Consider the following 23,871-nt stretch of genomic DNA (forward strand, 5'->3'; position numbering starts at 1 on the left):
TCCCAGAAAGAGTCTTGGCCCTCCTTTGGGGTTGCAAGAAGAATTCTGGGCCCCACCTACTGAGGACTCCCGGCTCCCCACTATCCAGCCTTCCCAGTGAAGGCAGGATCCTGGAGGGCCGGAGACCAAGTCTGTCCTTGGCTTGGCACTGGGGCAAATAGGTGCTCAGGAGATGCTGAGGAGGTTGGCTTTGGGGCTGGCAGGTTGGGTGATGGGGCTGAATGCTGAGGCTGGTGGGATCTGTAGTGGAGGGACTGGTAGTCTGGAGGGTTGACCCCTCTCACTTCCATGCCACTAACAAAACAGTCCTCTTCCCATCTCACATATGGCTCAGACCCTACTGTGGAAAGAAGAAGCAAATATACATAGTATGTCAGATGGCGATAAAGTCCAATGGTAGAAAAGGTCGGAAAAGAGCAGTAGGGAGTGTGGGGTGGGCTGGGATGCTTTTTAAGAAAAGGTGGTCTGGGAAGGCGAGCAGAGTCTTGAAGGAGGTGAAGAGGCAAGCCATGTAGACATGTGGGGGAAGGAAGTTGCAGGAGAGGAGAGGGAACAGCCAGTGCAAAGGCCCGGAGAAGGGACTGTGCTTGGTGTGCCCCCCAAACAGCAGAGCCTGGCATGGCAGGGACCCAGGGAGCACATGGGAAAGTGGGAGGAGCAGAGGTCAGAGAAGAAGGTTGGACACGTTGGGTAGGGCCTTGTAGACAAAAGGGAGGAGGTCAGCTTTTACTGTGGTTGAGCTACTGGAAGGTTTTGATTAGGGGGTGACATATGATCTAACACATAGGTCTTAACAGGATTGCGGGGCTGTTGAGTGAGAAAAGACTGTCAGAGAATATGGTGAACTCCAGGGTGGTCCCCATATTATCTGCCCCCTCATGTTCATGCCCTGTGTGGACCTCTCCCTGTCACTGTGGGTGGGACCCGTGACTTGCTTTTAACCAACAGCCTATGGCAAAGGTGACAGACGCCACTTCTGTGATTATGGTACACAATATTGTAATATCCCATCTTACAAGAGAACCCTCTCTTTGCTGGCTTCGATGAAGTCAGTGTCATGCTGGGGGGCCCAGATAGCAAAGAACTGAGGATGGCCTCTGGCTGACACTCAGCGAAAGCCTGAGACCCTCAGTGTAACAGACTGCAAGGAACTGATCCTCCCACGGCCACATACGCTTGGAAGCATATTCTTCCCCAGTGCAACCTCAGATGAGACTGCAGCCCTGGCTAATACTTGGATCATAGCCTGCTAAGATCCCAACACAGAGAACTCAGCTAAGCCATGAGTAGACCCCTGATCCAAAGAAACTGTGAGATAACAATTGTATGTTAAGCTTCGAAGTTTATGGCAAGATTGTCATGCAGCAATAGATAATACGTAGGCAAGCGATGGGGGTGGCTTGGACCAGGGAGTTGGGGGAGTTGTGGAGGTGGACAAAGGGATCCAAGTCTAGTGTACTTTGAAGGACTTGCTGATGGATTGCTTGTGGAAGTAGCTTAGAGTCTTGTGATGTCTCTGTGCAAGGCAATGTGCTACATTTTGCAAAAAATCATTTTATTCATCCATCACCCTTATCCTTAGCATTGGGTGATATCTGTTTCACATATGAAGAAAGTTCAGCTAAAGAACTTGGCCAGTCTCTTGTCTAATAGGTGACAGGCCCAGATTCTGGGGACTCCAAGTTTAAACACAGTACTCTCTGTTTCCTGGGGAAACCCTGAAAGTTTGCAGGAGGCATTCGCTATACCCACTCTTTGTCCAGGCTGAGCAACAGCCAGGCAGGAATGGGCCAGTGCTGGCACCAGTGGCTTCTGCTTCCTTCTTCTCTGCAGAAAAGAAGTCACTTAACTTTGTTGATCTCCTTCTGTAACCCTTGCTATTCAGGAATAGAAGAGGGGACTCTCACTCTTCCATTCTTGCTTTAGTTTTACTCCCAGGTCCCTGATCCCTGGGCATAGAAATCAGACAGCCCCAGATGCATCTTTTTCCTTCCCCATTGATCTTGACCTACATTTATGCTGTTATACACATCCATGCCTTTAATATTCTCATCGCTTCGAAACTGTTAAACTCCTAGGCATCCTTCAAGATCCAACTCAAATGGCTCTTTCATAAGTCCTTCCTCCTTTTTCCTACACAAAGCTAGTTCTTCTCTCTACTTAGTGCTTTGAACTCCCAAGAACATCTTCTGCACTTGGTAGCATCTGAGCCTCCTGTGCCTGGCACACACCTGGCATGCAGTGGGTGCTCAACTGACATTCTTGAGTGGATGACAGAGTGAACAATACATGAAGCCCCTCCTACCTCCTCAGTCCTGGCTTTCTCCTGGCCTCTTTTCCCTAGCAGTGGGCCTGTTAGCCCTCTGAGGTAACAGAGCCCTGTGTATAGTGATCTCCATGGCAACTCCAATGAACATCTGGGGGAGGGCCACTTCCCAGCAACCATCCATTGGTCTTTACCAGTAGTTCTGCAGCGGCGATCTGCACTCCTGGGCTTCAGCACACATCAGTGTGGTTCACGTGTTTCCTGCTGTTATGAAAGAGATTGGAGAGGTGAGGCAGAGACTTATGAAGGGCCAGGGTCCTTCCAGGACATGAGGTTTCATCTTCCTTTTCCCCATTCAGAGTTGCTTGTGAGTGAAGACTGCCCAGACTAGAACTACCTTCCCGCCCTCTTTGACCAAAGTTCTTGGGATCTCTCTCTCCAGGTCAGAAACTGGAAGTGAGTCCACACTTCTATTGTAGCCCGTCCAGACTGCTCTGGACTGGCGGTGCACGGGGACGTACAGAGCTGCTGTGGACACATCAGGTGGGTGGCTGGGGATGGGGGATGGGGATAGGAGGAGAATGACAACTTGAAGGAGCTAACTTGAACTTCACCTAGCTTGAAGATGTGCAACTTAATTTTAGCCCCACCTGGTGAAGTCCTGTGCCTTTTCTGAGCCTCATTTTCTCCATCCGTGAAAGAGGATACGTTAGTAGTGTCTCTGAACACCTTACTGGGTATTTGTGAAGACAGACTAATTTACCAGATGTGAGAATGCTTGACATAGGACTTGTGTTAGTTATCTCTTGCTGCACAACAGATCACCCCAAAACTTAATGGGCTTAAGACAACATTTACTCTCTCATAGTTTCTGTGAGTTGGGAGTACTGGTGGAGTGTTGGTGATTTTTCTGTCCTAGGGTCTCTCACAGGCTGCAATCAAAGTGTTGCTTGGAACCCATTCACATGGCAGGATCCAGCTCCTTTGGAGCTGTTGGCAAGAGGCCACTCTGAGTTCCTTGCCCTGTGGACTTCACCATAAGGCAGCTCACAACAGGGAAACTGGCTTCCATGAGAGCAGATGAGCTGAGGAGAGCTGCAGAGAGTGTGTGAACAAGACAGAAGTCGTAGTCTCTTATAAGTTAATCATGGATGTGACATCCCTCATTTTTGCCACATTCCATTCATCACTAGGTCCAGTCCACACTAAAGGGGAGGGAATTATACCAAGAAACAGGGATGATTAGGAGCCATGTCAACTGCCTACCACTGTCTGCCCTCTGGCCACCAATAATGTACATCCCTTCCACATGCAAAATACATTCATCCCCTCCTAAGATATTTAAAATTCTCATCCTATTAAAGCATCAGTTTAAAAGCTAGAATCTGGTCATATAAATCAGCTCCAGATGTGGCTGAGTCTCCTCCAGTGTTGTTCCTTAAGTACAGCTTTTCAAATTCAATTCTTCTCCATCATAGATCTGTGAAACTAAGTAATTTGCCCTGAACACACTTAACATACAATGATGTGATAGGCATAGGATAAGAGCTAGTGACATTCCTATTCAAAATTGAGGAAAATGGAGACATGGAGTCAATGGTCCATAGCAGTTTTGAAATTCAGCCACACAAATGTTGGACACGCCTTGGTTAGGTTTCAAGGCCTGGGAATAATTCTCCATGGCTCTCAGCTCTGCCTTCTGGACTCTTGCTTCCACTCTCTGACTTGTCTTTTTTATTTTTATTTTTTTTTCCAATGGTATCTTTTCATTGTGTACTGTCTCTATCCCTTTTACCCCAAGCTGCCGGCATTTTGCCAATGTTGTTTTCTCAACAGTAAAGCTTACAGGGGTTCACTCCACTGAACAAAACTCACACCCCTTTTTAACTGGGGCTCCTGCTGAGGAGCCTTAAGCTTCCTAGAGGTCCTATGGTTCTGTTAAGAGGATACATCAGGCATATCGTTAATGTCTTTAAAGCGCCGTTTGTGTGACGGAGTAATATCCTGATCCTTTGATCTTTCTGAAGTTTTAACAACAGGTCGCACAGTCACACTCTTGGGCACACTTTTCAGACAGTCTTCTGAAGCCATTTCTTAATTTTAGCATCTTTTTGGCAACTGGAGAGGATGAGACTTCAGAACCATTAGTTAGGTACTGGCATCTTTTTCTTTAACAGTCCCTTCTTCAATTCATCTCCTTCCTCTCACATTTCATTACAAGCAGCAAGAAGAAACTAAGTGGCAACTGCAATCTTTTGTTTGGAACTCTTTGGCTAGATGACTCAGTTCATTAGTCACATAGCTGCAGATGACAGTGTCACTGTTTCTGCCACTACATAACAAGGGCCTTTCTTCTGCTATTTCTAGTAATATATTCTTCACCTCCATTTGGGCCCTCACTGGCAGCTTCTTCCAACTCCAGATTTGTGCTTAAAAAAAAAAAATCTGTTTAAGGTGATTTAGGCTTTTCCTATCATGCTTCTCAAAATCCTTAAAGACTCTGAACACTGCTTGGTTCCAAATTCAGTCCAAGATTTTTAAGTATTTATTACAGCAACACCCCACTCTTAGTACCAAAATATGTATCAGCTATGTATTGTCACATAACAAATGACCATAAAGCTTAGAAGCTTGACACTGCATGTTTAAAACAGTACAAATTTATGATCTCAGAGTTTATAGGGGTCAGGATCCTGACTTGGCTGGGTCCTCTGGCCCAGGGTATCCCACAGGCTGTAACAAAAGTGTCATCTAGGCTGTGTTCTCATATCAAGGCTCAACTGGGGAACGATCCACTTTCAAGCTCACTCAGGTGCCAGAATTCATTCAGTTCTTCAAAGACTGTTGGACTCAGGGCTTCTATTCCTTATGAGCTTTTGGCCAGAAGCCACCCTCAGTTTCTTGCCGCATGTGCTGCTCCACGGGGCAACTCAAAACATGGCATTTGCTGTCATCAGAATGAGCAAACTAAGGAGAGCCAGGGAAAGAGTGCAAACAAAACCAAAGTCATGGACTGGGCGCAGTGGCTCATGCTTGTAATCCCAGCACTTTGGGAGGCTGAAGCAGACGGATCATGAGATCAGGAGATCTAGACCATCCTGGCTAACACAGTGAAACCCCGTCTCTACTAAAAATACAAAAAAAATTACCCGGGCATGGTGGTGTATGCCTGTAGTCCCAGCTACTACAGAGGCTGAGGCAGGAGAATGGCTTGAACCCAGGAGGCGAAGGTTGCAGTGAGCCGAGATTGTGCCACACTGCACTCCAGCCTGCGAGACAGAGTGAGACTCCCCCTCAAAAACAAACAAACAAATACCTGAAGTCACTAATATAATCTTGGAAGTGACATCTCACCAGTTTTGTCATATCTTTTTTGACCAGAAGCAAGTCACTAGGCCCACCCTACACTCAAGGCGGGGTGGGATCATACAATATGTGACTATCAGAAGGGTAGGATTATTGCAAGTTATATCAGAAGTTTCACAATCATCAAACAATGATTAAGTGTCCAAATTAATAGAGTGTTTTCCTTGGTGGTTTTTTTGAGAATAAAATTGACCTGTTTTTGAGCTTACCAGGAAAACAACTTACAGGATGATCTTAGAGTCACTCTCCCTCTTCGGGTCTCAGTCCTCAAAGATCCCTTCCAGATCTGACTTGTGTCTATTCCTCCCTTATTACAAATACACTTACCTTGTAGTAGTGTCTTTAGGGCCAGATTTTATTTATACTACAAAATTCACAAAAACCTGGGAGTGGGGGGAGCGGTGGAGGGACAACCCTCATGGAATAAAAGAAGATAACAGAAATAAGAAAAAGAAGCCAGACATGGTGGCTCACGTCTGTAAGCCCAGCACTTCAGGAGGCCGAGGCAGGTGGATCACTTGAGGCCAGGAGTTAGAGATCAGCTTGGCCAACATAGTGAAACGCCGTCTCTACTAAAAATACAAAAAATTAGCCAGGCATGGTGGCACACACCTGTAATCCTAGCTACTCGGGAGGCTGAGGTGGGAGAATTGCTTGAACTCGGGAGGTGGAGCTTGCACTTGCAGTGAGCCGAGATGGAGCCACTGCACTCCAGCCTGGGTGACAGAGTGAGACCCTGTCTCAAAAAAAAAAAAAAAAAAAAATCACATAAGAAAACGAAACACAAGCACGAAAGCTACAGAGCCTTTTGAAACTACCCCTCTAATTTGAATCAAAGGCCTTAGGGAGAAGACTGAGTTTACAACAGAGCAAAGTGTGGGTTCCTGCTCTTGGCTCTTCTTCATGGCGGCTAAGCTGCTTCCCTTCCCTGACCACGAATGACCAGTCAGCAAATGGATACAATCCTATTTGCAGGAAGACAAATGGTTGCCAGGCTGGGGGCCGGGGCAATGGGCTTCACAGCCAGGGGTCTGCTAGGGTCTCCTAGGGTGGTGGTGATAGGGGAGAAGAGGAGGAGGAGATGAAGAGATTATGAAGGAGTAAAAGGAGCCCAGGGTCCCAAGGCTACTTGAGAAAGGCCTTTGAGGACTGGTGGGGTGGGGTGGGGGTGGCCAGGGCTTTTCAGAGAGGGCAGAGGCTGCATAAGTCCAGGAGGCAGCCCCTGGGCCAGGGGTGATGAGTGAATGAGGCAGAGGTTCCGTGGGTCTGGGCAGTGCCAGAAGGCACCAGGAACAGCTTAAGAACCTCTAATCAGGGGTGGGCAGACAGCCACAGGCCTTCCTGTTCAGCTCCCAGCTCATCCTTGTTCACAGAGACTCTGTGTGTCATCTGAGATGATGGAACGTGATGCTTTGTTTACAGGGCTAGGCTTGGAATTGCCTGTCGCACAGCAAGAGGCTATGGAGCTGGGCCACCGAGCAGGTAAGATGGGCAGACCAGGGATGTGCTGAATGCACATCCAGGCTTCTGGAGGGACTCCCTGGGGCAGCAGGGCACAGGCCCTTTCTCCTCCCCTTCCGTCTTGCGTTGGCCGCCAGACCCACCATCGGCCCTGGCTTCCTAGGGGGCATTCTGTTGGAAGACAGAAGGAAAAAGAAGGGATTGGTATTATTGAGCCCTCCCATCCTGCCGTGTGTAGGGATTATTCACCCCGATATGGTCCCCATCCTGAGGGGATGACTCAGGTGGTCTGAGTCTTGTGTGCACCAGAAGGGCAGGGCTGTGGGGGAACATGGTGAGGGGCCTGGCCTTGGTGGGTGGGAGGTACATACGGGGTCACACGTGAGCCAAGACCAGGGTTAGTGTAAAGCCCAAGGAGTGGAGGGGAGTGTTCCAGGCAGGAGGAACAGCTCAGGCAAAGGCCTGGAAGGGAGGGAGGTCTGGCACTTTCAAGGAGTCCTGAGAGCAGGGACTCTGCCCTGAGGACGAGAGGAAAGATTTCAATGCAGGCATGGAACGGAGTCAGGCCTGCTCTGAGAAGGGTCCCCAGGGGTGAGTGGAGGGTGGCTGGGGCTGGCAGGTGGGATGGGGCGAAGAGAGTCTAGTGAGTTGGGGCAGCGCTCCTCCTAAAATCTTCCTCCAATGTCATGAATGCCCACGGGCCTTGTTAGACACTCAGATTCCAGATTCAGGGCCTTTCTGATGCAGCAGCTCTGAGAGGGGCCCAGGAATCTGTATTTTTAATGAACGCCCAGGGAATCCTGATACATAGCCACATTTAGATAAACTCTGCGGACTAATCATTTGATCTTCATAATAGCAAATGAAGCAGGGTTCACTCTGCCCGTTTTACAGCTGAATGAATGGAGTAGAGGAAAGGTGTCAATAAGATTCTTGAAATGGCAGAGCAGGTCTTCATTCATTCGTGCATGCATCCATTCATTCATTCAACAGATATTCAACACTGACAGGATAGGGGTTGGCCTGTTCAGCTTACTGTCGTGTCCCCGTCGCCTGGCATAGCACCTGACACGTAGTTGAGTCTTGCTCAGTTGATGAGTTGGTGAATATCCTGGCTCTCCAGGTCAGAGACACAAGACATATTTGGGCCATAAACGTGCCCATAATCCCAAAGGGCAGGCTGAGGGTGAGCTGGCAATGGCGACAGCACGTGCTGATAGAGGAGGCAGTGCAGGACTGGCTGTCCTGATCCAGGAGAAGCCCATCCCTGCCCTGGGTTCTCAGTCCACCTAGGAGCAGGGGGAGGGGGCTGAGGTTGACCAGATGGGGGGTGGTCTTCCCGCTCTCTGCCTCCGCTCTTTTGAGGAGGGTCATCATGCCCGTCCATCCTGACAGTCCAGCTGTCTCCAGAGGTGCCCCTCTGCTTGGCTGCCTGCCGGTTGGGGCACAGCCCAGTACAGAAAGAAGGAAGTCTAGTCTTGGGGAACAGGTTTTCCCTCTGCCTGTCGTGTAGGTGACAAAGAGCCATGACAAAGGCACCAAGCGGAAGGAAGACGAGGAGAAAGTGGGCAGGGAAGCAGAGAAACCTCAGGTCTCCGTCTCCCACTGCCCTGGGGAAGGGTCTGCAGTCCCCCGAGGGGTAGGCGAGAAGGGCCCTCCCCTACCTCCATCACTTGTGACAACAGAGCAGGGATCTGTGGGAGTGAAATAAAAACCGCAGCGGCTGCCAAAGCCTGATGTCTGCAGCATCCTTCTCTGAGAAACTAAACTGGGCCCATCTGAATGTTCCCCAGTGGGGTGGTGGTGGAGGCCTGCAGGGCTCCGAAGGGAAGTTAGGGCTGTCTCCACTACCTTGAGTAGATCCCCAAGGCAGGGTGGTGCATTGAACAGCAAGTTACAAAGCCAACACACTACTCTGGTCTCATTTCAAACACAAAAGCGAAACAAAGTTATGTACTTTTTTTTTTTTTTTTGAGGTGGAGTCTCGCTCTGTTGCCCAGGCTGGAGTGCAGTGGTGTGATCTCAGCTTAATGCAACCTCTGCCTCCTGGGTTCAAGCAATACTCCTATCTCCGTAGCTGGGATTACAGGTGCACGCCACCACACCCACCTACGTTTTGTATTTTTAGCAGAGGCAGGGTTTCACCATGTTGGCCAAGCTGATCTTGAACTCCTAACCTCAAGTGATCTGACCACCCTGGCCTCCCAAAGTGCTGGCGTGAGCCACCACGTACAGGCGTGTCATTAATAACTCTTACAGGTGTGAGGCCCTTAATGACCACTTACAGGTGTGAGTCACTGTCATGCCCGTGAAGAGACCAGCAAACAGGCTTTGTGTGAGCAATAAAGTTTTTTAATCACCTGGGTGCAGGCGGGCTGAGTCGGAAAAGAGAGTCAGCAAAGGTGGGAAGAATATTACGAAGTACCTTCCTAAGGGCGGGGGAGGATACTACAAAGGACCTTCTCAAGGGTGGGGAGGGCGTATCCTACAAAGTACATTCCCAAGGGCGGGGGAACATCACAAAGTACATTATCCCAAGGGCCAGGAGGCTGTATCGTCACAAAGTCAATTGATCAGTTAGGGCAGGGCAGGAACAAATCGCAATGGTAGAATGTCGTTAGTTAAGGCAGGAACTGGCTATTTTCGCATCTTTTGTGGATCTGCAGTTGCTTCAGGCCGTCTGGATGTATACCCACAGGCCACAGGGGATATGTTGGCTTAGCTTGGGCTCAGAGGCCTGACAGCCACCATGCCCAGCCCCTGTGTATCTTTTAAGAGGACTGGAGGACTCATCTTGAGGTTTTGGAGGGAAGACCACCAAACACATTTACAGCTGTAATCTGGGGTGGAGGATGGGGCCAGGCTGTGAGGCTGAGAGCAAGAGACCCAGAGGAGTGGAGGCCGTGGGCAGGGACATGGGAGACAGGGAGAGGTGGGGAGAAGAGAGCCTGGGAGGTGAGTGGGATGGTGCCACTTCTCAGCCCTGGCGAAGGGAGGAGGTAGGTATTGGGGAGCAGCCTTGCATTGGAGGCAAAGTCTGGGAGTCCCATCCAGCTCCAGTACTTCCCAGGCATGTGGCTTGGCCCCAGGAACGCCTCTGCCAGTGCCACTGCTGCCAGATTCTCACTGCAGAGAGTAAGGGGGAGGTTTCAAGATGGAAAAGTGGGGAAAGGAACTATCCAAATGGAGCCAGGGGCATGCAAGTGCAGACAGGCCAAGTCCCTTGCTTAGGGTCACACAGCTAGGCCTCAAGGCGGGACACGCTTGGGGGGGTAGCCCTTGTTGCCCCAGGCAATGTGGACTAACCCTGCCCATGGGAGGCATGGCAGGCTGACTTGTCTTCTCCCTTTGTGTCTCCTAATTTCCCATCCATGCCTCTGGTCCCTCTCCCCTTCTCTGGCTCTGGAGTTCTGGGGCTCTGTGCCTGTCTGTTCCCCCTCCTCACCCCCATCTCTGCCCCTCTCCCCATCCTCTACTTTCTGCCCTTGTCTGCGTGTCTCTCTCCCTCCCCCTCTGTTTCTCTTTGTCCTGTTCAGGTACAACCTCTTTGACCAAGGCCCACCTGAACGATAAGGAGGGCCAGCAGGTCTTGGATCCCTGGAAAACGACCTGCAGTTCCTTGGACACCTCCAAGTTCAAGAACCAGGGTCTGTCGCCACCACAGCCCCTGCCCCGGGGAGCCAGCACTCAAGGCAGCTCCCTAGGGCAGTGCCACTCGACGGAGATTCCCCCTCCACCTCCGACTGCTGCCAGAAGGGATTCTCTGGGGATGGACCTACAGTCCAGGTCCCTGAAGAACGGGGACTCTCGATCCTCCTCAAGAGAGAACAGGGCCACCTCAGGAGAGGGCGCTCAGCCGTGCCAGGGGACAGATGACGTTCCCAGCTTGGGGGCCCAGGACCAGAGGAGCACGCCCACGAACCAGAAGGGCAGCATCATTCCTAATAACATTCGCCACAAGTTTGGGAGCAACGTGGTGGACGAGCTGGTCTCCGAGGAGCAGGTGTCACAGCAGGGGCCAGGAGGGTGATGCAGAGTCTTAAAATGAGGACACAAGATAAACTCACTCTTGAGTACAGACTCCCTATAATAATAACACTAGAAAGCAGTATCTCCTGAGCACCTGCTGTGTGCCAGGCACTGTGCACTGTTTACGCTTCACATATAACAAGCTGTTACATCTTCCCAGCAACCCATGAGGAAGGTACTATTATTCTCCTCATTTGATGGTTAAGGAGCCCGAGGTTTAGAGGGGTTAAGTCAGTCAACCAAATTCACCCAATTGTGTGAGACGAGGGTGCAAACTGGGTCGGCAGGTTCTGGAACTCCGGCCCTTAATGACTTTGCAGTTAAAAGCCTTTTGTGTGAATTGGATGTTTTCCATTTGAACAAGTCTCCCAAAGAAGACAGCATTTAGTGGATGGATAGCATTTATTGGGAATCGGAAGACTTGGATTTGAATCCTGGACCTACCCCTAAATGCTGGGTGACTTTGGATAAATTACTTACCCTCTCTGGGCTTCAGTCTCCACATCTGTAAAGCAAGGCAGTTGGACTAGGTCAGGCTGACAAATACACAGTGTGTATATCACAACCCTCCCAGCCTGCATTCATGGCAGACATCGCTAGTCGATGCCAGCACTCTTTTCCACCCGATATAGCATTCCAGGCAGTCACTATGAATCAACTGAAACTTAAGATAAAATTCATTTACCATTTTTGGCCAAATGCTGTGTTCTTTCTGCCCTGGCATTCTGAGACATACTTTCAAAGCCAGCATCTCAACCCTCATAGCAACTGCATTGTGTGGAAGGTCAGGCAGGAGTTACTGCTTCATTTTTAACAGATGGTATAACCAAGTCCCAAGGAGGGGCTTGGGTCACAAAAGCTGGGGGTCAGGCTTCTCCCAGGCTACCCTTCCACTCTGTCATCTTAAAGTGCGGTGACCCCACCACCAGCAAGTCTGGAAGGTCACAATCTTGACATATTCTGCCCCACTTGGAGGAACTTGTCCCAATTTGAGGTTGACTCTATGGCCACTACCTCTCACCACCCTGCCCAGCCTTGAGAGATGTCCTTTCTTTCTTCAGCCGCCATTGTCCCTGGCTGGAATCCAGAAATCTGTGTTTTCTGCCCACCTGTAACTTATGTCACAAGTGTCATTGAGCCAGCAAGTGTCAGAGCTGGAAGCCACTTCAAAGAGCATCCAGTTCCACCCTGCCTTCACATTTTACATGTAGGGAAACTGAGGCTTAGAGCGGAGAAGAGGCTTGCCGAAGTCAGCAGCTGATATATTGCAGAATTGGAACTCAAACCCAGGTGTTCTATCCCTGGGCCTGGGCTCAGCTTCTCTGTGTGTCAGTTTCCCTGTTGGTATGAAGAGGGAGTTGGCCTTGTTGAAAGCTAAGCACCCACCCAGAGCTGACCTGTGTGATGCCTCAGTTGTAGGAGGCAAGCCAGGGCTCTGTGGCCTGCCAGCCATGTGAACTGGGTGATCTCTGGCCTCCAGAGGCCCGCTTTCCTCATTTATAAAATGGTGGGAAGAGTGGCACCCTATAGAGACCCCCCACCCCAATGTTGCATGTAGCAGGTGCTTAATGCTTGGAAGAGGTTTTATGATCATTAACCTGATGCCCCCCACCCATGGCAGTGCAGCTGAGAGGGGTTGGGGCTGGGGCCTTTGTATACTCCAGCTCCCCAGCCCTGTGAACAGGTTGAGGGCTGCAGGCTGAAGGTGGGATCGTGGTGGGGAGGGCAGCGTCAAGGGAGGAGGGGTTGGAGGGAGATATGGGGCTTGACACTGCTTTCCCATCCCCGGTCTGTTGTCCCTGCCTCTCTGCTCAGGCTCAAAGGGCTATTGATGAAGCCTTCGAGGGCCAGAAGAAGGCAAGCTCATGGCCCAGCAGGACCCCGAATCCTGTGGAAATCTCCTCCGTCTTCTCAGACTACTATGATCTCGGCTACAACATGCGGTCAAACTTGTTTCAAGGTCAAGTCAAAGGGGAAAAGGGTGGAACCGGAAACACCCATGGTCTCCCAGGCATGGGGCAGGGAAAGCCTTTACCCCAGGGCACATCTCCAAGGACACTTATTTCATGCCCATGTGTCCTCTATGTCAGCTTGCGAGTGCTGGGAGCATCCAGACCCCTGTCCTCAATGTGTCGATGATTCGTCCCAGTTGGCAGTCAGCCCCTCACGCTCCCAGACACCTGTGGCCCCTCCCCTCCCCTCCCCTCCCCTCCCCTCCCCTCCCCTCCCCTTCCCTTCCCTTCCCTTCTCTTCCCTTCCTTTTCCTTTCCCTTCCTTTCCCTTCCCTCCTCCCCCTCCTCTCTCTCCCCTCCCCTCCTCTCCCCTCCCCTCCCCTCTCTTCCCTTGTCTTCTTGTGTTTTTTGAAGTCTCATCCTGTGGCCCAGGCTGGAGAGCAGTGGCACAATCTTGGCTCGCTGAAATCTCCACCTCACACGCTCAAGCAAGCAATCCTCCCACCTCAGCCACAACCCTGCCCTGACAAGTAACTGGGAGCACAGATGCATGTCACCATGCCTGGCTAATTTTTTTTTGTTTTGTGTTTTGTATTTTTGATAGAGACAAAGTTTCATCATGTTGCCCAGGCTGGTCTCAAACTCCTGGGCTCAATTGATCCACCCACCTCGGCCTCCCAAAGTGCTGGGATTACAGACGTGAGCCACTGTACCCTGCCCACCTCTGGTTCTTAATTTGCCAGTAGGAGGCCCAGGACTCAGTAGAAGGCCCAGGACTGCTGCTCCCCACCCCCAGCCCCATCCCAGGAACCTTTGTTCACAGTGACAATATCAAGTTTTTTTGGTTCAAAACTCAGCTCACTAGCTGGGTGTGACCTTTGGTGGGATCCTCAACCTCTCCAAACCTCCACTGCCTTCTCAGTATGGTGGAGATGATAATGAGAGTATGGCCCTCGCTGGGTCATTGGCAGGACTTTATGAAGTGCCACATGAAGGTGCTTGGCCAAGGCAAGTCGTGCGCACTCAGTAGCTGTCAGGCTATCATTTTTCTTCTCCACAGCCTGGAGGTGGCGCCACCTGGGAAGACAGGAAGGGTGGGTTGGAGGATCTGACATTTACAGAGGGTTTCCATTGGGTCATTGTAGTTCTGTTTGGTTGGGATGAGGAGAGTGCTGTTAGCTCCACTTCACGGGCAGATTTCAGATCATTTGCGCTAGAACTTTTAGTAGTCTGCATTGTGTCTGGGACTCAAAGTCAGGTGTTCCTTCTGCCTCCACAGCCTCATAGTCTTTTCCTGACCACTAAGTCTCTTCCCTAGCTTTGATCCTGTTCCCAGGGTCTTCTAGATGGCTCAGATGCCCGTCACAGCACACAGGGACTTCTCTCTGCCCCATATTCTGATTTGGCCTCATTGCAAAATGAGACTCTTTCTGGTATGGCTCCTTCCTCTCTCCTCACTCCAGGCCCTCTCCAGTGTTCCCAGAGGCCTGACAAACCTCTTCCACCTGGCTCGGATCCCTGTCACCCGAGGAACCAGACACCCACTGGAAGCCTTTCTGGATTTTTCTTTGAGTTTGGAGAAGGGATGGTGCTGGGGGAGGAAAGCAAGAATACAGTTCTGCTTGCTCTCTGTTCTGGGCCTTCCAGATCCTGCCTTCCAGTTCTCTCTTTAACAAGTATCGGTCACCAAATAGCTATTCCATACAACTTTGTATGATAATGTCTACTTAAATGTAAAATAATCTATTTTTTATTTTTTATTTTTTATTTTTTTATTTTTTTTATTTTTATTTTTTTTTGAGACGGAGTCTTTGCTCTGTCGCCCAGGCTGGAGTGCAGTGGCGCCCACTCGGCTCACTACAAGCTCCGCCTCCTGGGTTTACGCCATTCTCCTGCCTCAGCCTCCTGATTAGCTGGGACTACAGGCGCCCGCCACCTCGCCCGGCTGGTTTTTTGTACTTTTAGTAGAGACGGGGTTTCACCGTGTCAGCCAGGATGGTCTCGATCTCCTGACCTTGTGATCCGCCCGTCTCGGCCTCCCAAAGTGCTGGGATTACAGGCGTGAGCCACCGCGCCCGGCCAATATAATCTATTTTTTAAAATGTCCATGTCCCATCATCCCGCCTGGGAAGTAGAACTGTGCCAAGGATGTGCTGGAGCTCCTAGCAGCTTGAGCCAGCTCACAGGAGGCAATTGTTTCGCTGCACTGATTGGCACATAAATGCTGTCTTAAAATTGGCTACGCTAGTAGTATTTACACTCTGGAAATTGGCAAACACTATGAATCAGGGCTTCAGCCTGCAGCACAGTACTGTCAGTGTGCCCATCCGTCTGTCCCTCTCTGTCTCCACCCACCCGGGGTTAGCCTTTGCGCTTGCTGTTTGAGGTTGGTGAGACTGGTATGGCTGCACAGGAGTGAGGCAGAAGACATCAGAGGAAACACACTGGGTCGTGAAGCCTGCTGGAAGGTCTTTACTCGGAGTGAGATGAGAAACCAAGCCAGGGTTTTAAGCAGGAGAATGGTCCTGTTTGGCTCAGGTTAAAGGCTCACTCCAATTGCTATGGGGAGAATGGACATAGGGAGCTGGGGCAGAAACAGGGAAACCGGTAGGAGGCAGCTGCAAAACTCCAGATGGGACAGATGATGGTGGCTTGGTCCTGGAAGCTGGGCTAGTGCACTGCACGATTCTGGAAGGCACCATTGTGCAATATAGCAGCTCAGGGAGGTAATGGTGAAGGTGGCCTGATGTAGTAGGATTCTGGATATTTGTATAAGGCAGAGAGAAGAGAATATGCTAATGAATAGATTTAGGGGTGAGATACAGGAATTAAGGTTGATTTCAACGTTTTTGACCTGAACGACTGGAAGGATGAGATGGCTATTTACTGAGTTAGAGAAGGTGCCAGGGGAGCAGGCTGAGGGACTCCTATCCTATGCTGAATCATACAGATCATCTTTTATACAGTCTTCTAAAATATTTATTTTTGCTTTTCACATTTAAGTCTTTAATCCACCTGGAGTTGATTTTTGTTTTTAGTATGAAGTAGGGATTCATTTTCAAAAACTGTAGACGGCTTTTGTGAGTTTTAGCCATTTAAGAAAGTAGTAAAACTAGGCTTGAGGAAACTTTCAGCAGCTTGCCCAGCTGTATAAAAAGTGAGATGATGAGCTCGGGCACTCCTTGGGCATCTATGTGCCCAGCCCTCAAAATAATGGAACAACAACAACAAAAATCTTTCCCTAGTAAGGATTCATTTTCAATTCCTTCTTTATGTGGATTACTGATTCCCTCAGCACCTTTCGTTGAATAGGCTCATCTTTCCTCCCGGTGACCTGCAGTGGTACCTCTGTTATCCATCAGGTTTTGACACATGCATAGATCGGTTTCCAGGCTCTATTCTGTCCATTGGTCTAATATTACACTTTTAATCACTAAGGTATTATAAGTGACCTGATATCTGGTCAGGCAATACTCCCACTACCACCCCTCCACTACCATCACCAGTTAATGTCTTAGGTTTCTAGGCCCTTTACTCTTCCATACAAATGTTATTAATATATGGAAATTTCCATGAAAAACCCTGTTGGGATTTTGTTTGGAAGTACATTGAATCTACAGCTCAATTTAAGGGCTGTTGTCAGCTTTATAATGAATTTTCTAATATATGAATATGGTGTATACCTCCATTGATTTAAGTCTTCCTTTGATATCTCTCAGTAACATTTTGCAATTTTTTTTTCTATAAACATCATGCAGGTTTTTTTTGTTAGACTTATTTAGGAGAATCTCTTTTTTTGCTGCTTATTGAAAATGATATATTTTTAAAATTCTATTTTCTAACTTTGCTTCTGATACTGTATACGTAAATGCAGTTTTTTGTTTTTGTATATTAATCTTATATCCAGAAGCTTTATGCAGCTCACCAATTAATTCCAATAATTATTTATAGATTCTTTAGGAGTGCTTTGAATAGTAATAATGGCTACATTTATGCATTGTATCTAACATATGCCAGGTACTGGTCTAAATACTTTATACATATATTTTATTCTCCACATGAATCCCATGTGGTAAATGCTACAATTCCCATTTTTTTTTCTGGATGAAAAAAATTGAGTCATGGAAAAGTTAAATAACTTAATTAAGGCCACACAGGTAGGAACGGTCAGAGCTGGGATTTAAACCCTGCCAGTCAGAGGCTAGAGTTTAAATTCTTAAACACTAGGCTTTTCTTACCTTTATATCAGCACTTAGCTGACCTGTCTAGGACAATGGTGTATATAAGCAGGAAAAACAGGCATCCTTATCTCCTTCTTGATTCTACCATTACACTATTAAATATAATATAGTCAGTTCTCACACTGCTGATACAGACATACCTGAGGCTGGGTAATTTATAAAGAAAAGAAGTTTAATAGACTCATGTAGCTGGGGAGGCCTCACATCATGGCGGAAGATGAAAGGCACGTCTTACATGGTGGCCGACAAGACAGAATGAGAACCAAGTGAAAGGAGTTTCCTCATATAAAACCATCAGATCTCATGAAATTTATTCACTACTATGAAAACAGCATGGGGGAAAATGGAGCTGGCTCTGGGTCTTAGTCTGGCTTTGGGTGTCCTGAGAGTTTAGTGAACTTCATGCGGGGAGAGTGTTGTCATGGCTGTGAGTCCTCGGTATATAGGCTTCCCACAGCCAGGCACCAGACAGGGCTGCGGGGGGACCATGTGGGATGGCCTGCAGGAATATGGCCAGGGTGAGTGGCCCTTTGTGTATTTTCTGCCTCCCAACTCACCGTGGCTCCAGCTTCAGAAGGAGGTCAGAGCAGAACACCCCTGTGGGCTAACATGAAGGTCCTCATCTGCTCCAGGCAGCAGGGCTGGGAGGAGAGTAGAGGGTGAGCCCATGGTAAGGACAAGCCAAGTACAAATCAAAGCCTTGACTGGGCTCACCTGGACATTGTGTCTTTGAGTCACAGAGCAGGCAGAATGGTAGCTTACGTCCTGTCCATTTCCCTCTGTGTCCAGGTATCCAGGGATCCCCGAACCAGCTTACCAATGATTTTTTTTTTTTTTTCGCTTCTTTCCATTGTTGGAATTCTGATTTCCTCTATTTGGTGTCTTCCTCTTTCTTGGTTTGCTCTCTTGTCTTTGGGGTGGATTCAATCTCCTAGCTTGATGTCATTGTCATTGGAGAACACAGCCCTGTAATGATGTAAATCCTTTGAAATTGTTCAGATTCACTTTAGAGCCCAGTAGATGGCGATTTTTGTAGATGATCTGTGTGTGCTTAAAAATAATCTCTCTGGGGGCTGAGCGCAGAGGCTCATGCCTGTAATCCCAGCACTTTGGGAGGCCAAGGCAGGCAGATCACGAGGTCAGGAGATCGAGACCATCCTGGCCAACATGGTGAAACCCTATCTCTACTAAAAATACAAAAATTAGCTGGGTGTGGTGGCATGTGCCTGTAATCCCAGCTACTCAGGAGGCTGAGGCAAGAGAATTGCTTGAACCAGGGAGTCGGAGGTTGCAGTGAGCCAAGATTGTGCCACTGCACTCCAGCCTGGTGACAGAGCAAGACTCAGTCTCAAATAAATAAATACATAAATAAATAAATAATTAAAAAAAAATCTCGGGAGGTGGAGGCAGGCAGATCACGAGGTCAAGAGATCGAAATCATCCTGGCCAACATGGTGAAACCCCGTCTCTACTAAAAATACAAAAATCAGCTGGGCATGATGGTGCACGCCTGTAATACCAGCTACTCGGGAGGCTGAGGCAGAAGAATTGCTTGAACCCGGGAGGCGGAGGTTGTAGTGAGCCAAGATCGCGCCACTGCACTCCAGTCTGGCGACAGAGCAAGACTCCGTCTCAAAATAATAATAGTAATAATAATAATAATAATCTCTTGGGTAAGGAATTCTGCATTTGTCTAATAGAACAGGCTTGTTAATGATTTCCATGCAAATCTTCTAATCCTTATTAATATTCTTTGCTTGATCTATTAGGTACTAAAATATGTGTCTCTAAATCTTCCCCTATAATAGCAGCTTTGTCCATTTCTCCTGTGGCTCTGTCAATTTTGCCTTATCTATTTTGAAATTACCTCAATGTAGCAAGTTCAGAATCATTGCATTACCTTAATGAATTGCGGTTGTTTTTGTTTTCATCATGCCTTTGCACTACAGTCTATTTTGCCTGATATAGTTAGACCAGATTGCTTTTAGTTAGTGTTTGCCTGGGTGTATCTTTTTCTGTTCTTCCACGTTTATCCTCTCTTTGTGTCCTTTTAAATATGCTTTCAATGATATATACCTGGAAAACATTTTCGGTAGTATCGTAATCTGGTTTTTAACGAATGGGTTTAATTTATTCATATTGATTCTCGTTACTGATATAGACTATTTGGATTTATTTCCATGATCTTATTTTGCGTTTTCTATTTGTGCTGCTTTTTCTTTGTGGCTTCTTTTTCTTTCTCTTTTTGGATTTGCATCAGCTTTCTTATTTTTCTCAATCTGATATTTGTTCTTTTCTACTCCTCTTATTCTTTGAGTGGTTACCTTTGACATGTTTATGTGCATAGTTAACAAATTATAAAGTTAATCTAGGCATTTGTGTTTTCCTGAACACTATAAGGTCCTTAGAAGGCTTTAACTTTGGCTGGGCACGGTGGCTCACACCTGTAATCCCAGCACTTTGGGAGGCCGAGGTGGGTGGATCACAAGGTCAAGAGATTGAGACCATCGTGGCTAACATGGTGAAACCCTGTCTCTACTAAAAATACAAAAATTAGTTGGGCGTGGTGGTGCACACCTATAGTCCCAGCTACTCAGGAGGCTGAGGCAGGAAAATCGCTTGAACCTGGGAGGCGGAGGCTGCAGTGAGCCGAGATCGAGCCACTGCACTCCAGCCTGGTGACAGAGCAAGACTCCGTCTAAAAAAATAATAACAAAATAAAATAAAATAATTTTAATTACTCTCCCGACCTCCACCTCAGCTTACATGTTATTATTTTATAGAATGTATATATATGTATATATAGAATATATATATTATATATATATATATTTAGAGATTGGTTCTCGCTTTGTTGTTCAGACTGGTCTCAAACTCCTGGCTTTAAATGATCCCTCTGCCTCAGACTTCCAAAGTACTGGGATTACAGGCATGAGCCACTGTTCCTCGCCTAGAATTAGACATAAGCAAAGTACTTTAAGCTGTGGAGCCTAGAGCCACAAGGTCTGGGTTTAAGTTCTAGATCTCATGTACCAGCTGTGTGACTTCAGACAAGTTACTTAACTTCTCTGTGCTTCAGTGACTTCAACAGTAAAATGGGCATAATAATTATATCTACTTCTTAAGAGTCGTTGAGAAGATTCAATGGGTAGTTCATGTGAAGCTCCCATCATCGTCACCATTATTATATTATTCCATAAATTAGATGCTGGTGCTGTTACTATAATGAACATATATTTAGATTTACTCTGTTTCCATTTTCTTTGCTTCCTATTCCTTCTTGTATCTCAGGCCTTCCTTCTGGGATCACTTTTTCTCTTCCTGAAGTATGTTTAGAAGGTATGTTTAGCGAGGTCTTGTTGCTGGTGAACTTTAGGCTCCGTTTCTCAGAAAAGTCTTATTTTGTCCTCCTTCTTGGAAGGTAGTTATATTATATATAGATTGCTGATTGTTTTCTATTAGTACTTTGATATTGATCCATTTTTTTCTGTCTTTGATGATTAATCAAATCAATTGTTATTCTTTACAAGTAATTTTTCTTTTCTCCACGGCTACTTCTAACATCCTCTTGTTTCTGGTGTTCTGAATTTTACTTGGATGTACTTAGATAAGGAATTCCTTTGACTTACCTTGATTAGAGAATAATGATTCCTTTTTTTTTTTTTTCCCGAGATGGAGTCTTGCTCTGTTGCCCAGGCTGGTATGCAGTGGCACAATCTCGGTTCACTGCAAACTCCTCCTCCCAAGTTCAAGCGATTCTCCTGCCTCAGCCTCCCAAGTAGTTGGGATTATGGGCACCTGCCCGGCTAATTTTTTTTGTATTTTTAGTAGAGACGGGGTTTCACCATATTGGCCAGGCTGGTGTCGAACTCCTGATCTCAAGTGATCTGCCTGCCTCCGCCTCCCAAAGTGCTGAGATTACAGGCGTGAGCCACCGCGCCAGGCCTATGATTCTTGAATCTAAGACTTCACATCTTTCAAGTCTGAAAAAATTTCACCCATCATCTTTTCAAATTTTGTTTCTGTCCATTTTTTCTAGTCTCGCCTTTTAGAACTCCACTGAGATGTGTTTTGGGCATTCTCATTTAACCAGCATCTTAACGCCTCTTTCATGTTTTCCACATCTTTTTCTTTTCTTTTCTTTTCTTTTTTTTAATTGAGACAGAGTTTTGCTCTTGTTGCCCGGGCTGGAGTGCAGTGGCACGATCTCGGCTCACTGCAACCTCCGCCTCCCGGGTTCAAGCGACTCTCCTGCCTCAGCCTCCCAAGTAGCTGGGATTACAGGCGTGCACCACCATGCCCAGCTAATTTTTGTATTTTTAGTAGAGACAGGGCTTCCCCATGTTGATCAGCCTGGTCTCGAACCCTGGACCTCAGGTGATCCGCCCGCCTCGGCCTCTCTAAGTGCTGGGATTACAGGCATGAGCCACCACGCCCAGCCCACATCTTTTTTTTTCTTTATATTGCATCCTAATACTAATTTCTTCAGGTGTATCTTCCAGTTTACCATTTTCTCTCAGCTGTATTTGATCTGCTATTTTACCTGTTAATTGAATTTCTTTTTAAACTTTTATGATGGCAATTTTCAAGCTTATGGAAAAGAAGAGAATTTAGTTTATGAATAGATGTTGCTCATGCCACCCAGCCTCAACAGTGATGAATACATAGCCGATCTTGTCTCATCTTTTCTCCCACCCATCCGCTCCCATCCAAGATTATTTCAAAGCAAGTCCCAGGCATCTTATTATCCATGGAGTTTAATTTTTTCAATTATTACGTTTCATTTCTGAAATTCCATTTGCTTCTCTTACTAATCTACCTGCTCTTTCTGGATGGTTTCTTATTCTTTCCTTATATTTTTATTCTCTCTTTTATGGTTTCAGTCATTAAATACACTTATTTTGTATTCTGTATCTGATCATTCAAATCTTTGCTAATTTGGGAGATTTTGTCCTTTGGTGTTTCTGCTGACTCTTGATCATTGTAACGTATTTGCTTGTGCATGTTTGAATTTTGAATATAGAGATGTTTTCTTAAGTTACAAGTATTAGTTGTCACTTGCTAGATGTCCTGATGAATGTCCAATAATTTTGTCTTCCCAGCCATGCAAAAAAAATCTCATTTCTTGGTATAGTTGAAGACACTGAAGCTCAGAGAGGTTAAACATTTCTCTGAGGCCATACTATCTGTAAATAATGGAGTTTGGGTTTGAACCCAAATGACTTTACTTTGAAACCCTTCTCACTCCCCTTCCCTTCCGCAATTTACCATCTGTAAAGGAAACTGACACCCAATATAAACTATGGAGTACCTGACTGCCACTGAATTGGGCACTCGGGGTTTCTTCATGGCATTCCACAGGGGCTGCTGAGGAGACAAAGAGCCTCATGAAGGCTTCCTACACACCAGAGGTCATTGAGAAATCAGTTAGGGACTTAGAACACTGGCATGGCAGAAAGACGGATGATCTGGGTAAGTGAGGAGCTGCGGGTGATGGGAGGCAAGGACTGTCCTCCACAGGCAGGGTGTGTTGGCTCTAAGGTTCAGAGAGAAATCAGAGCAGGAGACAGAGCCAAGGGTGGACTTGGAAGAGGTATGAGTCATCCCTGGGGTCTGGGCACTCCAGAGACTGCTGGATGATCTAATCTGTGCTGGCTCCTCTCCTGCTCTCTGTAGGACGGTGGCACCGGAAAAATGCTATGAATCTGAACTTGCAGAAAGCACTGGAAGAGAAATATGGAGAAAACAGCAAATCCAAGAGCTCAAAGTACTAGATTTGACACAGTAGAGGTGTCTTCTACTCAAATAAAGTGCTAACAATAAGGAAAGGCTCAGGTCTGAGTCCTTCTGTGCTTGGTGACTTTCATCACATTTGAGTGGAAGCCCATGTACCGTGTTGGAGAGACCAACTAGGGGAAGATAGAAGCCCTGAAGGCCCAAACTATTCCCTAGTCCTCCCTCCTGCACACACGTGCACACACACGCACTTTCACCCATTATCCCAGGAAAGGACATGAGAGCTGGGCATGACTCTGTCTCAAGCCCAGGGTTCCTGGCTTCTCCCACATGCCCTATGTGAGGGGGTCCTATAGTGGGCACTGCTCGATCTTACTCTACATGCTCTTCCTAGAAGATGCCAATTATTTCCAGACATCCATTCCTCCCGGACATGAGACATGGGCTTCAGAGGAATTGGCCACACACATTTCCTCCAATCTAGTGGTGGATTTGATTGGTCTCATGGTAATTCTTAACTCCTACCCCCAACCCCACCTCTTGCACATGATTGGTTCAGTCATGCACATGTGACTCAATTTGAGCCAATAAGATGCAAAGAAACGTGAGGATGTGAGCAGCCTTCTGGGAAAACCTTTTCTCCGCTGGGAATGCTGGGAGAGCATCCGTCTTTCCTGATGTAATGAATGAGGAACCATGCAGCCCAGACCACTCCTGCCAGACACCTATGACCAGGGGAACTGCAGACCACGCAGCACATTCTGGGTCCTCCATGGCCTCCCCAAGCTGCTCCATCAACTTGACCAGAAGCTGTTGGCCT

General features: G+C 47.5%; 1 protein-coding gene across 3 annotated transcripts; it reads left to right on the plus strand.

Moving 5' to 3' along the window:
- The first annotated feature begins 475 nt into the window (after nt 1-475).
- On the plus strand, nt 476-23,143 carry TEX33 (testis expressed 33). Of its 3 annotated transcripts, XM_009217234.3 has the most exons (7): nt 808-2,553; nt 2,709-2,809; nt 7,055-7,114; nt 10,630-11,096; nt 12,938-13,082; nt 22,677-22,787; nt 22,992-23,143. In XM_009217234.3, exons 3-7 carry the CDS (start codon nt 7,093-7,095, stop codon nt 23,087-23,089), a joined length of 843 nt encoding a protein of 280 aa, XP_009215498.1. In that variant the 5' UTR covers nt 808-2,553; nt 2,709-2,809; nt 7,055-7,092; the 3' UTR covers nt 23,090-23,143. The 3 variants fall into 3 exon arrangements, with proteins under 3 accessions (XP_009215499.1, XP_003905542.1, XP_009215498.1); XM_009217235.3 differs by lacking the exon at nt 22,677-22,787 and having other exon boundaries at nt 476-2,553; XM_003905493.4 differs by lacking the exon at nt 2,709-2,809 and having other exon boundaries at nt 803-2,553.
- Nucleotides 23,144-23,871: the final 728 nt, after the last annotated feature.

Source organism: Papio anubis, chromosome 16, assembly GCF_008728515.1.
Source record: "Papio anubis isolate 15944 chromosome 16, Panubis1.0, whole genome shotgun sequence".
Classification (NCBI taxonomy): domain Eukaryota; kingdom Metazoa; phylum Chordata; class Mammalia; order Primates; family Cercopithecidae; genus Papio; species Papio anubis.